General features: G+C 39.3%; 1 protein-coding gene across 1 annotated transcript; it reads left to right on the forward strand.

The window, feature by feature from the left end:
• The first annotated feature begins 5,320 nt into the window (after positions 1–5,320).
• On the forward strand, positions 5,321–15,136 carry LOC110696612 (calcium-transporting ATPase 1-like). The gene is made up of 7 exons (XM_021873951.1): positions 5,321–5,899; positions 8,043–8,097; positions 8,202–10,138; positions 11,059–11,217; positions 13,030–13,201; positions 13,920–14,218; positions 14,376–15,136. Exons 1-7 carry the CDS (start codon positions 5,723–5,725, stop codon positions 14,613–14,615), a joined length of 3,039 nt encoding a protein of 1,012 aa, XP_021729643.1. The 5' UTR covers positions 5,321–5,722; the 3' UTR covers positions 14,616–15,136.
• The last annotated feature ends 413 nt before the right edge of the window (positions 15,137–15,549 follow it).

The raw sequence follows: 15,549 nt of genomic DNA on the forward strand, positions 1-15,549 counted from the left end.
GACGGCCACTAAGTGGTTCGCCTTTCTATTTTTGCCAGCTGCTTTGGGAGCAGGCACGACTTCTTGACAATCGTAAAGGTCAATAGACTTCCCACTTTGGCCGGCTGCAACCACAATAGGTTTGACGTCTGAGAGATAGCACTCTCTCGCCGCCTTCCCACTCAGGGAACCTACTGACCCATCATCCCTCTCGAATTTAAGCAACATGAGAGACGGGATGATGACTGCCTTGGATTCATTGAGGGTAGGACGGCCCAAAATCAGGTTATAGGCGGTCAATTCTTCGACCACCAAAAATTTGACGACCATGTGTCGCCCTTCTCCCTTCTCACTGACAAGCGCACTTTAGGGCGCGCTTTAGAGCATATTTTAGGATGATTTTGGATGTATTTGGGGCCGCTTTGGCCGATTATTACCTTGTTATGCTTACGTTCCCCATATTACGTGCTTCACGGGTTTTCGGTTTGTTTTTGATGTGTTTTCAGGTAATATCAACCGAGTTTAATCGGATCCCGAGCCCTTGATGCATAACCGAGCTAGCCTTGACCGGAGTCCGAGGAGTTAAGGAAGTTCAAGTGCCGTGCATTGATTACATAGCACAGGCAGCACGGCCGTGTTACCATAGGCACACCCGTGCTGGCCTATAAGCAAGCAACCCCAGGCAAGGCAGCACGGCCGTGCAAGCCAATAGCACGGCCGTGTCAGTATCCACGCACCCGCACGGCCGTGCAGGCCATTAGCACGGCCGTGCCAGATGTTGCCCGTGCCCGTGTCAGCTTCAGTATGAGCCCCGTGCTAGAGCATATTCAGCACGGCCGTGTCATTTTTAGCACGGCCGTGCCAGGAAGCTGCACGGCCGTGCCATATATAGCACGGTCGTGCCAACTTGAAGAAGAAACCCGGTTTACTTACTGACAAGCTAGCACGGCCGTGCCAAATACAGCACGGCCGTGCTGATCCAGGGTTAACTGCGCGCTTGACTTCTCCGAATTAGAAGACGTATATAAGGCCCGACTTTAAGAGGATTAAGAGACAGTTTTTAGAGATAGTTTTGAGAGCTTTTGTAGAGAGTTATTGGAGAACGTTCTTAGTATTAGAGATTCATTAGTTTTCTTAGAGAATTTCCTAGAGATTTTAGTTTTCTTGGATTGATTTGAAGCAAGATTTGCGAAGGTTCTTTGTATTATTCATTGACGACGGATATCAAAGTTCTGAACTTTTCCATTGATTCGCATCAATACAATTGGTATTATTCATTCTTGTTTATTAATCAAGCTTTATTATTCCTTAATCAGAATTCATGTTTATATCTATTATGCTTTTGGAATTCATTATTGCTTTGATTATGAATATGTGTGAGTAGTCTCCTAGCTAGGGTTTCGGGATGAAACCCGGCCTAGGTAATCTATGTAATTGAGGATTGATTTTGATAAACGGATTGTGATTAAATTGATTATATGCGATTGCATGTTAATTCATTATAATAGGAGTAGCTAACCTAGAATCTTGAATTTGATTGCATGATATTCTTGATTTGAACAAGAGATTGTGAATTGAGTATTTCATTATTGAATGTGGTTTGATTATGTATCGAGTAATGTTAAGTGCATGAGAAATCCAAGCTTAGTATTGCCCGTTGTCTTCCTATCACATGATATTGATCAGACCTATAGTCTTTGCATATCCCGTTTGTCTCTGTGATTCCTTGTTGCTTAGTTACCAATGGTTTGGCGGATTCCCGTTCTCCCTAGTGTCTTAGTTTATTGATTTATTCCATCTTATTAGTAGTATTTTAGAACACCATTTTCCATTGATTTCGAACTAGCTTAGGTTTAAGATTGATTTGCAATTGCTCTCGTTCCTCGTGGACCGAACCTTTATTTGCCATTGTACTTGGTTATAGGGTGTTCGTATAAGTATTGTTTGATTGAGAGTTAGATTGTAGCGACCGATTTAACCCTTGTCACTCACCTAGCCGGATGGGTAGGTCAATCCTTCCCACCGGATGCACCACTCCTCCCCCAAAACCGACCAAGGGGTGAGAGGCCTTGTGCATGTTGCTAGGCTTGTACTTGAACTTTGCCAAGCACCTACAGCTGATAAGGTCAGACAAACTCCCGGTATCAATGAGGATCCGGCCTACTCGCTAATTGGCGACTTTGCATTCGATGACTATGGGGTCATCATGAGGCCGCCTAACCTTGCCCCGGTCTTTCTCAAAGATGATGACCTTAGGGAAGGTGTCTTTTGACGTCTGACCCTCATCCAATAAGTTGACCTCCAGCTTCCGGATGTTATTTTTTATGCCCCGGATGGTTGGACCACCTCCGGCGAAGCTGTCTGCTATAGTCATGATTTGCTCCTCATCAGTGTCAGAGCTTATAGCAAGATTGTCTGGCTTCTTGGATGACTGTCCATTGTTTGCCCGGGGGTTGCCTTTGGGCTTCACAAGGTAGGACTTTAGAGCCCCCTCATCAGCCAAGCGGTCAGTAGCCGCCTGAGGCTATAGCAACCATTGGTGTCATGGCTTATGTCCTCGTGAAAATGGCAGAACTTAGACTTGTCCCGGCTTTTGATGGGACTCTTCATTGCAGCTGGTTTCTCTAGGGACAACCAGTCCTTGACCTCCATGAGGATGGAGGAGCAATCCTTGTTGAACTTGTACTTGGGAACATACGACTTCAACTCTTTCTTTTTCTTCTAGGATGACTGACCGGAGTGGCCAGCCACCCAGACTTCTTTTCTTTTCTTGCTCTCTTCTTTTTTAACCAGCTGAGCTGGCTGGCTGTCTCTTTTGTCGGTCTTTTTAGGGTCCGACGGTTGTTTGATGGCACAGAGCTCCGTCACCTATATGTAGGCTTCGGCTTCCATCAACGCCTCTTGGAGGGTGGCTACCCTCTTCCTGACTAGGTCGAACTTGAAGGTCGACCCGTCCTTAAGACCCTTGAACAAGTCTGTGTAAGAAACCTCGTTAGATAGCCCTTGGATCTGAATTCTAATTAGATTGAACCGCCTGACATAGGATCTTAACCCTTCTCTATCCCCCTGCTGTATAGCCCCTAGGTCGAGGCTTGTCTTCTTGGCTGGGATGTTCATAGAGAAGTTAGACAAGAACAGATATACCAGTGTCTTGAAGTTGTTGACACAACCGGGTGGCAGGTTGCCAAACCACCGTTGGGCTATGCCCTTCAGTGTTGCCGGGAAGCATCTGCACCAAGCGGCATCATCCAACCCCTGCAAATACATGAGGTTGGTGTACACCATCAGGTGGTCTTCCAGGTTGGTGGTACCGTCGTAGGCACCAACCAACACGTTCTTAACCTTGGCCGGCTGAGCCGCCTCGGTTATCTCCCTAGAGAAAGCCGAAGGTTGTTCCCCAAGATTCAGTAGTCGGAGCTGCCAGTCCATGGACTGGACATTCTGTGCCGCCTGACCCCCAAAGAGGGTCGGCTGCATGTAAGGAGATCCATACGGCAGGTATGACTGTTGGGGCACATACGGAGCCGGCTGGATAATCTAAGGGCCAGTTCGTGCGGACATGCCACCTGACTGACTCTCTCGGTTTGTCTCCGAATACCTCATTGAGGTATTATGGAGACTGTCTGAGCATGTCGACGTCGAAGCCGACTCAGACATTTGTTGACTTCTCTTTTGCTAGATGAACATCCGAGCATCGGAGAACGTCTTTTTTGACCCATCCGGCTGAACTTGCTGGATGGCCTTCCTCTTCCTTATTTCGGGGAAGCGGAATTTTGAAAAATCCACCATGGGCCAATCCGGTCCCTTTGGTTTAGGATGAGGAGTTGGAATTCGGTCTTTGAACGGCTTCTTCCCAGACGGAGAAGGCCTCTTCCCAGAGGGAGAAGGTTTTTTGGCCGACTGACCCTTGTGGGAGCCTGCCTTCTTGCTTATCGGGACCTTGATTTCCCCTTTGAAACTACTCATGAATTTTATAAGTTCGTCTCTAGTAATAGGGGCAGCACCCTCAGCCGTCTGGGCTTGCTCAGCCGGCTGGCCGGTTGGGTGGCTGAGACCTGCTTTGTCAATGCCCCGTTCCCTTATTTCTTTGTGACGGGGGCTCCTGGATCTGAACGACCCGTCTGGGGCCATATAGGCTTCGACCTCTTGGTCATTGGTCCGTCTAGACCTCAGGTTCGGCCAGAGGCCGTTTCTCGTTATTAAGTGGTACAAACTCATGGGATGCCATTCCGGAAATACTCTCCCCACAGACGGCGCCAAATTTTTCGGGGTTTTTTGATGTGTCCTGCGGGAGAGTTACAACACCAGAACTGGTAGCCGATCGCCTGTACTTGCAAAAGCACGGAGACTCCGGTTGGTTGGAGTTCCGCCTCCGACGGTCAAGTTAGAATACGTCTGAGTGAGTCAAAGTGCGGAAAGTAAATGGTCTCTCGGATTCCAGGAAATTCTGCAGTTAATATTGCTCGGTATTTGTATATGTATTTATGGAGGTGCATGAATGTGTAATAATGAGGACTTTCCTCTTTTTATAGTAAGAGGAGATCAGTTCTCCTTTCATGGGTCAGGGCGCCACATGTCATCAGGGGATTGGTCCTATTAAGACCCCTCTGACGTTGACACGTGTCAGCACCTAATTGGACCACGCGGATGGCGTATTTTTACCCTAAACACATGCCCTTCCTTAAGTCACTTTAATCTTTAATAAGTCGCCCAAAGTTTGGGGTTATTAAAAGTGATACGTATCATATTTGTTTGGAAAGAGAAGATGGGAAAGTGTATAGGATGAGGACATGTACCTTTACCAGATTGAGTTTTTAAATACTTCTTAATCCCTCCGTTTCGCATTAGTTGCAACACTTTTCATTTTCGGCCGTTTCATATTAGTTGCAACACTACTATATTTGTAAAGGATCCACCATTACTTTATAATTTTTCTGTCTCACTAACCCCATTTTTCACAAATATTTTATTATTTCTCTTTTCTATCAACCCCACCCACATTACTTTTTTTACTATTTATATCTCTTACTAACAATACTTTATATTATAAACCTGTAAGTCTAGTCTATAATTTTCTTAAAATATAAGCCAAGCCTATTACTGCAACTAATACAAAACGGAAGAAGTACTAAGTTAGATTAGATTAGATATGCAAAGCCAGAGAGACATACCAAACGCCCAGTTAATTCGAAAAGCGCACCACGCCCAATTGCTCTAACCGCAGTTACGATGAAGTTCCCGTTTGTCCCGTAGTGGGCCTAGTAGCCCTCACCACATGGGCGCACACCACCAACACAACTGCATATGACATTACAGCAGGAAATCATGTCTCCCATTCACTCCAATTAAAGCACCTCTATTCTAATTATCTTTCCGCGTTCTTCACTTAAATCAATCAACTAAATTAAATTATTATTCCTTAATTACAATATAATACCAAAAACTCCCTAACTTCCCACTTGTTTAAACAATTTACCTTTTCACTTTCAGACACTCTCTACTTCCATTCCATATTAGCTGCCGTAACAATCCATCAGTATCTATATCAACCAACTACCACTCACTATCTCATCAGAAATTCTTCCATTGATTTGTTCTTTAGCGTTGACTTAAGTAAAGCAAACTTCAGCTACTTGTTGATTATAACTTTAAAGATTAAATCGTTGTTTTTCAGTAATTTTGAGCTTTGATTTTTTTTTTTTTAAAGTTTGAATTAGGTTTTTGATTTGATTTAAAGTTGAAGATGGAGAGTTTGCTAGATGAAGAGTTTGTGGAAGTGAAAGCAAAGAATTCGTCTGAAGAAGCGCTTCGAAGATGGCGAAGTGTTTGCTGGTTGGTCAAGAATCCAAAGCGTCGGTTTCGTTTTACGGCGAATCTCAATAAGCGATCTGAAGCTCAGGCTATTCGACGTTCTAATCAGGTTTTTTCTTTTTTTAATTTGTTTTGAGTATTATTCTTAGTGTATTTGTGTATATTTGTGTATATTTTGGTAGATTTTATATTGTTCGTTTTACTTTGATGCATATTTTTAATTTTCTTTGATCTAAGGGGTGGTTTTTTTAAAACATTGTTAGGATAGATCAATGGATCATACAATGACGTTTGAGTATAGGATCTTTATAGATTCCAAAAAAATGAATATAATACTATATGGATAAATCACGAAGGTAAAAACATAGGGATATTACATGATTTGTAGTACATTTATGTACTCGTATTAATTCTTTTTTGGTATAACATGAATTTATAAATATCAAAACTCAAAAAATGCATTAAAACTTATGCAAATGGGATCTATAGGAATGAAGGTAGTAGAACCCAATAGGCCAATAGTGTAGCATAGTATTACTCTTGTTCTGCACAACATCCTTTTTGGATGATATAAAAGTAACAAATTTTCCGTATGTCCTTACAAAAATTATATTTATATACACTTGGGTGTAAGGTGCACCCAAAATAATTTTCTACTTATATAATATTTTTCTACTCATTTTTAAATTCTTAGATGAGAAAAAAAAAATGCTAGTATTTCAAATGAACAAAAAAAACCACCTTTGGGTCCACCTTGCTGTATGTTCACCCGGCTGTATTTATAAAAGGTGTTGCTCTGTCCTTTAAAGATTGCGTTACCCATTTTCTTATTACGAGTTGTGTTGAATAGGTCGGCAATTATATGTTTATTCGCATGTTAAGTAGTATACTCCATTAGAGAGAAATGGAGCACGAGCTATCTTAAGGACAGTGGCGTATTTAGAGATTTTACGCTTGTCAATGCGCATTCTAGAACCGAGATATCTTAGATTACATTTTTGTAAAAATTAAAAAAAATTGATATCATAAAAGCATTTTTCTACATGAATTGAATTTAACAAGATATCATTTGATTATATATATTTTTTGAACGTAAGAATCACAAAAAAAAAAATAAAAAAATAAATAAAAGGAGTGTGTAAGTTTTGTAAAATTACATACGTTGCAATTAAAAAAGAACGTAGGAAATATAAGTTATAATTTTAATACATACGTTTAGAGAAGCAAAAGGGAAAAAAATTAAAAGGCTTAAGAGGTTTATGGAGAATCGAACCTCTTTCCCTGTGAGGACAAAGAGCACATTTGTAATCAACATTACCACTGAGCTCCGCTATTTTCTTTATCTCATTCATGCACACCAATGGCATATATCTTTTCAAAAAAACAGTGGTTCAATGAACCCACCGTGGATCTGCCATTGAAATCCTAAATGACACAATATTCTTGTGCTTTGATAAGTAGATTGACAAGTCAATTTGCCTTTGTCCCCGGGGGAGTGTGGAATTTTGGTAGGAAAGTGACGTATATAGTAAAAACAAAAAAGTCATGCTATCTTTGTTTTCATTTAAATTTATCACTTTATCTAACACATATGCCAAGACACAACTTTGATCATTAATTATTTAATTGTGCATTAGAAAAATTTATTCAAAGATGAAATTACTTACATAGACATTTGTGATTTATCTAGCAACATATTACACAGTAGCATTTATTTATTATTTAAAAAAAAAAAGGGGCACTGTAAGGATATAACCTAAACTTTGAAAGGGAAATTATTAAAGAAAAAGAGAGATAAAGAGATTATTTTTTTATTTCTTCAATGATTATATACCTTAGGATAGTTAATAATACCTTGCTTTTATAAATGTGTCACAATTTTGGACAGTGTATTCAATTTTGAAAAATTGAGGTTGATAATTTTTTAAAATAAATTTTCCATTAAATGCCATGTAATTGTTAATGTTATTCTTATATCATCGTGTAATAATTAGAAATTCAACTTATCTTAATGTTCTTTAAAGTTAGGGATAAAGATTGTATTGGAATTAATATATAAAATCAAGATCACCAAATGTGAGATGTTTTTGACGGCCATCATGGTGATCCTAGCTAAAACTTTTTTAGGCAAACTGTTAAACCAAGAAACAACCATAAAGTTTTGTTCAACTGCAGGTTTAAATTTTTTATCTAATTTATTGTGCTACTACTTGAGCTAATTTGTTCCCTTTTACTCATCTTGAGCCTTGCAGGAGAAATTGAGAGTTGCACTGTTGGTCTCACAAGCTGCTCTCCAGTTTATACAGGGTATTTATCAGCTTAATAGTTTTAATCAACAATTTAGCAAGAGACTTTCTTTGACATTGTGTTTGACACTTCAATGACCTTAATTATCTGTTCATATTTGCCAGGTGTATCATACTCTCCACCTGAGGAAGTCAAATCAGCTGGGTTTGAGATTTGTGCTGATGAGTTGGGATCCATTGTAGAGTATCGCAACAAGAAGAAGCTGAAAGATCATGGTGGGGTTGAGGGAATCATTAAAAAGCTCTCTACCTCAACCGTGAATGGAATATCTACTGCTGAGGATCTGGTGAACCAAAGGAAGAAAATTTATGGTGTCAATAGATTCATTGAAAGTCCACCTAAGGGTTTCTTAATTTTTGTGTGGGAAGCTCTTCAAGACATGACTCTTATGATACTTGGAGTTTGTGCAGTTGTTTCTTTGTTGGTTGGCCTGATAATGGAAGGTTGGCCAAAGGGGGCCCATGATGGTATTGGAATCGTGGCTAGCATTTTGTTAGTTGTAATTGTAACTGCGACCAGTGATTATAGGCAGTCATTGCAGTTTAAGGATTTGGACAAAGAGAAAAAGAAAATAGCAGTACAGGTTACCAGAGATGGTTGTAGACAAAAACTATCAATATATGACCTACTGCCTGGGGATTTTGTTCATCTGGCCATCGGAGATCAGGTTCCAGCTGATGGACTTTTTGTTTCAGGATATTCTGCTGTAATTGATGAATCAAGTTTGACAGGAGAGAGTGAACCCATTCATGTTAACTCAGAGCATCCTTTTCTTTTATCAGGGACCAAAGTTCAGGATGGGTCATTAAAAATGCTTGTTACCACTGTTGGCATGAGAACACAATGGGGTAAATTGATGGCTACTATCAGTGAAGAAGGTGATGATGAAACGCCCCTGCAGGTGAAATTGAATGGAGTGGCAACTGTTATTGGAAAAATTGGCCTCTTTTTTGCTGTAGTTACGTTTGCTGTGATGGTTCAAGGATTATTCAGCCGCAAGTTACAAGATGGTTCTGTGTGGAGTTTGTCTGGTGATGAGGCTGTTGAGATTTTAGAGTATTTTGCCATTGCTGTTACAATTGTTGTTGTTGCAGTCCCTGAAGGACTACCCTTGGCTGTCACTTTAAGCCTTGCTTTTGCAATGAAGAAAATGATGAATGACAGGGCTCTTGTGCGAAACCTTGCTGCTTGTGAGACAATGGGATCTGCTACTACTATTTGCAGCGATAAAACAGGGACACTTACAACTAATCATATGACTGTTGTCAAAGCACACATGTGTGGGAGAACTTTGGAAGCTAGCAGCTTCAAGGATTCTCATACAGTATCTGAAATTCCTGATTCTGCGCGTAAAATTCTTTTAGAATCAATATTTAACAATACTGGAGGAGAAGTAGTTAGAGCCAAAGACAACAAAATTGAGATCTTAGGAAGTCCCACTGAAATTGCTCTCTTGGAGTTTGGGTTATTACTTGGTGGTGATTTCATGACAGAAAGGGAAGCATTGAAAATTGTTAAAGTGGAACCATTCAACTCCTCTAAGAAGAGAATGGGAGTGATTCTAGAGATCCCTAATGGAGGTCTGAGGGCACACTGTAAGGGTGCTTCGGAGATTATTTTGGCTGCATGTGATAATGTTGTTGACTCAAATGGCGTAATTGTCCCCCTTGATAAATCATCAGTTGAACATTTAAATGCCACAATTGAAGAGTTTGCTAATGAAGCTCTTCGCACTTTATGCCTTGTGTATCAAGATTTAGAAGAAAGTTTCTCTGCTGATGGTTCTATTCCTGCAAATGGATACACCTGCATTGGTATAGTAGGCATCAAAGATCCAGTCCGTCCTGGTGTCAAGAAATCTGTTGCAATCTGCAGATCAGCTGGAATTACTGTCCGGATGGTAACCGGAGACAACATAACTACAGCAAAGGCAATTGCTAGAGAATGTGGGATTCTCACCGAAGGCGGAATAGCTATTGAAGGTCCTGAGTTTCGTGAGAAGAGCCTGGAGGAATTGATTGAACTGATACCAAAAATTCAGGTTTGTCTATGCTGTAGTACCCTTAATCTTACAGAATTCCTGTGGCCAAAAAATTTTTACCCTATGTAATTATTGAATCTTTTTTTAGGTCTTCACATTAGCTCATTGTTTAGTCTCTTAAAGATGGTGTAATGTAATGTTAATGTTGTGGTGAAATTATGCTTGATTGACATATATGTGTCCTAAGTTCTTGTAAAGCACATACACACCATCCAATTGCTATATCCCTATTGAATATGATATCCGACAGTGACACACATGAGACACATGAAAAATTTGTGTCCAGTTTTTTGTTATGCATGGGCACTCGGACACAAACCGTGACAAACCTTGACATGATTTTCTTTACTATTGGAAATATTACGACAACATATTTTGAGGTTTTTTTTTTATTTTTTTTTTCTTTTTTGTATATACTCTCTTACAAGTATCCCCTCTCTCTCTCTCTCTCTCTCTCTCTCTTCACTATTGCCTTTTTTTATTTTTCAACTTGTATCAACAACTTCTTCTCCTTTAGATCAATGATGTTAATGATTTATTATTTGGTTGTATGATGTTATTTGGATGTTTTATACCAATTTTTCGTTATATATTAGGTGATTGTCAAATTAGCTTTTCGTATGGAGTAGTTTATGATTTGTACTTTGGTATGCCCGAGTCCATTTTTGTGTCTTTACCCTATCCCATGCAACCTAGCTAATACTTTCTGACCAAAATTCAATAAATATGTTCCCTTTTTTCCCCAAATTTCAGTACTATTTTTTCACTGAGGAAAAAGCATATGGCCTTGTTTTGGGTGGTTTATGTAGTATTGCCAATCTATGCTTCTGTGTACCATGATGGATTTGCTGTCATTCTCTATAATATGTGGGCGGATGTTCAGTAATTAAAAGGTATATTGATTAAACTCATTTTTGCAGGTCATGGCTCGATCTTCTCCAATGGATAAGCACACCCTTGTAAGACATTTGCGGACCACCCTTGGAGAAGTTGTCGCAGTGACTGGAGATGGTACAAATGATGCTCCTGCCCTTCATGAAGCAGATATAGGCCTTGCTATGGGAATCTCTGGAACTGAGGTATCCTTCTTTTCAAGTCTTTTGTTTTTAAAATTTTCCAAAGTTCGTAAAATATAAATTATTTTTCGTATTAAGTGTGGTTAAGCACGTGTAAAATGAGTTTACTATACCAAGGTAAAAAAGTCTTAACTTCCCTTTAACATTTTGACTATGCAAGTGTTTAAAACGGAATAATAAATTTGACATTGTTTTCTACCAATGAAACTAGTAAGACCATAATTTACTACTCTGTACTATTAAGTAATCATTTGTATAAATGCTATGTCATGATCATCTCCAAAAGTTCCCCACCTAGGATTATGGTGAGTAGTCTTTGGCTCTTCGTCACAGTTTAAGTACGTGTATCAGATACTCAACACCCCCAACATTTTTATGGACATTTCATCCTTCATTGTTTCGGGGTTTTTTGATATCTTTCGGGAGAGTTACAATTCCAAGACTGACTTCTGGACGCCTGTACCTGCAAAACAACGGAGACTCCGGTGGGTGGGAGCTCCGCCTCCGACGATCAAGTTAGAACGTGTTTGAGGAGTAAAATGCAGAAAGTAAAGGTCTCTCTCGGATTCCACGAGAGTATCTGCAATGTGTAATTGCTCAGTTCGAGGTGTCAGGTGTCTGACTTTCTTTGATGGAGAGTTAATGTGAATTGAATATTTCTGAATAGATGTCCCTCAGAGGGAAACATCTCCCTTTTATAGGGTAGGTTTTAGTTAACCTAGGGCTGACTGGGCCTTGTCTAGGAATTTGGGCCGTAGGAGACTACTTTCCTAGTTGGCAATTATGCCTGCCACGTGTCGTTACCTGATTGGTCCACCTTGGACCTCTCATGAGGTGACACGTGGCGGGCTCTGGCTGGTCCACGTGGATGACACGTGGCAGGGCTTCATTGGTCCACGTGGCGGGGAAAAATCCCCTAATCATTCATCATGGATGAAAATTTGAAATCATCTCATAAAATAGCTAAGTTTGAGCTTGTGACACTTGGAAATATAATAGCTATGTAGAGTTTGTATGTATAATGATTTTTCAGAAATCTGTCAAGTCAATATGAATTCTAGGATGTGGTCAAATTCACATTATTACATGCAATGTGCACTGCTAACCACGATAAAGCATAAGGGTGTCTATTTTATTAAGTATCTTAGAAAATGTTGAGAGTTTAGAGAGCAGCTAGTACGTTAAGTCCACAAAATTTCCTGAAAAGACTTTGTCCTTGAGTTAGGTTCGTGGAAAAATTTAAGTATATCTGTAAATCATCAATGTTCCCCGGATATGGCCCATGTATTTGGATTTATTGATGATTGAAAAGAAAAAAAAGGGAACTTAGCCTTTGGTTTGATTGGTATGAACTAGAAGGTTTCCTTAGGGTTTTTATAAAAAAGATTAGAAAGAAATAAAAGGATTTTATGTCATAAGCATTATTTCTATCCAAATCTCTGATTTGAGGGTAAAATAGTGAGATAGATAACTGAGTCTATTCTGCCACCTCCAATGTTATGCTTTTCCATCCATTTCCTTTCTACCAAATTTAAGAGTTTCTGCTTTAAACAAATTTACCTGTGATTTCTTCTGTTTTTGCCTGTATGGATCTTACTTTTAAGATGCAAGTTCCATTTTATGTTAGAATCTGCTCTCATGGTTGACTTAGCAAGATAGTTACTAAATTATTCAATGTTCTTTGTCTTCTAGAACATGGAGCATATGTGCATTGATGCATTCTCAGTTTTGATCTGTATTGTTGTCTATGAAGAAGATTTTTTTTTACACTTATGGCTGTTAATATCATAATTACCTTTAACTGTTTGATTTCAGGTAGCAAAGGAGAGTGCTGATGTCATAATTTTGGATGACAATTTTTCTACAATTGTAACTGTGGCAAGATGGGGACGCTCTGTGTATACGAACATTCAGAAATTTGTACAGTTCCAGTTGACAGTCAATATTGTTGCCCTTATTGTCAACTTTTCTTCAGCCTGTTTGACCGGTAAGCCTGTGAACCCCAGTCACAGAGAATCAGAAAATCCATAGGCCATATCTGAAGTTGTATACATTTTGGGCAACCAAAAACCCATTTTGGAACTTTAACAAGATAAATAAATACATAGATGAAATTGGAATATTTAACTTGATTTAGTCAATTGAACAATGTTCACAACTCCACACCGTGATTTAAAATATTCTCCATGTGAGGAGTACTTCAAGAAGCACAGCTTAAGAGGTTCTATCCAAGCTTCAACTTCCTGGTAAACATTCTCACAGCCTAAAGATTTATGTACCAACCTTTCTTGACCTCAAGAGATAAGGTTAGAAGCACAAGCACTCTGATCTAGTCACCCTTATACAATCTGTTCTCTCGCGCTCACTCCATTATCCTCTGAAATGCAAGATAATTCCAGGGCTTTTATAGCCATCAAGCTATCTTGAAACAGTAATACCAACCATATCCTGAGTTATTCACGCACATTATCTCCCCATCACCCCATGCATGAACTTTAAGTTACTCGTACACATACCTTCATAGCACAAATCATACAGTCATGCATTTGCTTTCCATATGCATGGTTTGACCTTGTTAAATATTTCTTATTTCATTAACAATTTCCAATGCATGGTAATAAATGATCAACATCAGATGAACCCAACAACAGATATTTCCACCCTAAGACTGCTTTCTGCTTAATTATTTATTTATTTATTTCCAGGAAGTGCTCCACTTACTGCTGTTCAGCTTTTATGGGTTAACATGATTATGGACACCCTTGGTGCCCTTGCACTGGCTACTGAGCCTCCCAGTGATGAGTTGATGAAGCGGAAACCTGTTGGAAGAAAAGGAAGCATTATCAGTAATGTGATGTGGAGGAATATACTGGGGCAAGCAATTTATCAATTTGTTGTTATATGGTTTCTACAGGCGAGAGGAAAGTCAGCTTTTGGACTCAGTGGAATTGGTTCTGATTTAACCTTGAACACACTTATCTTCAACTCATTTGTCTTCTGCCAGGTATTATAATCTGATCTTCCACAATGCTTTTCATTGGTCTGAATATCTTCTTCATACACAATTCAAAAATTGGTAAAGGTGAAGAATGAAGATAGCATTTCTCATTCTTTCCAAAATGTATGATTTAGTCAGCTTATAGCAAAATCTTCTGTGTCAGGTCTTCAATGAAATCAGCTCCAGGGAGATGGAGAAGATTAATGTATTTGCAGGGATTCTTAACAACTATGTATTTGTGACTGTTCTCACTGCCACAGCTCTTTTTCAAGTTGTAATTATTGAGTTCCTTGGTGCATTTGCAAACACGACTCCACTTACTCTTAGCCAGTGGTTTGTGAGCATATTGTTTGGGTTTCTTGGCATGCCAATTGCTGCTGCTTTGAAGATGATCCCAATATGAAACACTTGATTGGTGCCGGTAGAGGTTGAAGAAGACAATTTTGTAGATTACTGCTTCCAGTCCGTTGTGAGCTTCTGCAGCTTCCACTGCCTGACACAATGATCTGTGCAGATTGCAAGTTCTGACTTTGTGATTAATTGAACACCTGATGAATGTTTGTGCATCCTCCCATTGTGAGGGTAATATTTGCAAGCTCTTACTTCACTCTACTTGCAGATTACTCCTGTCGATTCTCGAAAATGGTGGAATTTGATGGGTTGCTGAATTGATTGATAGAATCTGAGAATTGCTGAAAATTGTTGCTCATACTATAAGATGTTCACATCAACTGTTTCTCATGCATTTCTAATGGATTATGATAGAAAAATCACCTACATAATCCTTTTCTGACGTGCTGTAGTTTACATATTGTGGTAATTCTAGGGCATTTTATTGGCAGCATATTCATGTAATCTATTCTGTATTGGATCTAAGACGCAGTATATTCCAGATTCAGATCCGCAATATCTTTGTTCTTCTCAGTTACTAGTCTAGTATTATAGTCAAGAGGAATAAAGAGAACGAAGCCAAGTTATGCTCTTTCGCATTCTTCCTCTTGCCATAATATGGGTTACTGGGCTACTAGAGTCCAAATGATGCTCTTTAGCAAGATTGCATTTTCCAGCGCACTTGTAGACATCATCTCAAGCCAAATGGAGCAAATAATAACATTGCCTTATTCTATTGTGTATACCAACTCTACTATTTATTTTTGCTTCGTAAACATTGCCGATAATATATATTTGGAAATCTTTGAATGATTTTCATAAGCGTGGTGCATAAGCTCGGTGTGTTAAGAGATGCAAGGACGATCTCAACATTATCACCTTCAAGAATTTTATGATGTTCGGGAGAGGAATTTCTTCTAACTTAGATCATTCATCACAATCATATT

This window comes from Chenopodium quinoa, unplaced genomic scaffold, assembly GCF_001683475.1.
Source record: "Chenopodium quinoa cultivar QQ74 unplaced genomic scaffold, ASM168347v1, whole genome shotgun sequence".
Lineage (NCBI taxonomy): Eukaryota > Viridiplantae > Streptophyta > Magnoliopsida > Caryophyllales > Amaranthaceae > Chenopodium > Chenopodium quinoa.

Bases quoted from the DNA above. Each gene is read 5' to 3' on its own strand.
- LOC110696612 (XM_021873951.1), top strand. From the start codon at position 5,723: ATGGAGAGTTTGCTAGATGAAGAGTTTGTGGAAGTGAAAGCAAAGAAT. The intron at 11,218-13,029 runs GTATCCTTCTTT...GTTTGATTTCAG, and splicing joins TGGGAATCTCTGGAACTGAG to GTAGCAAAGGAGAGTGCTGA. The intron at 14,219-14,375 runs GTATTATAATCT...CTTCTGTGTCAG, and splicing joins ACTCATTTGTCTTCTGCCAG to GTCTTCAATGAAATCAGCTC.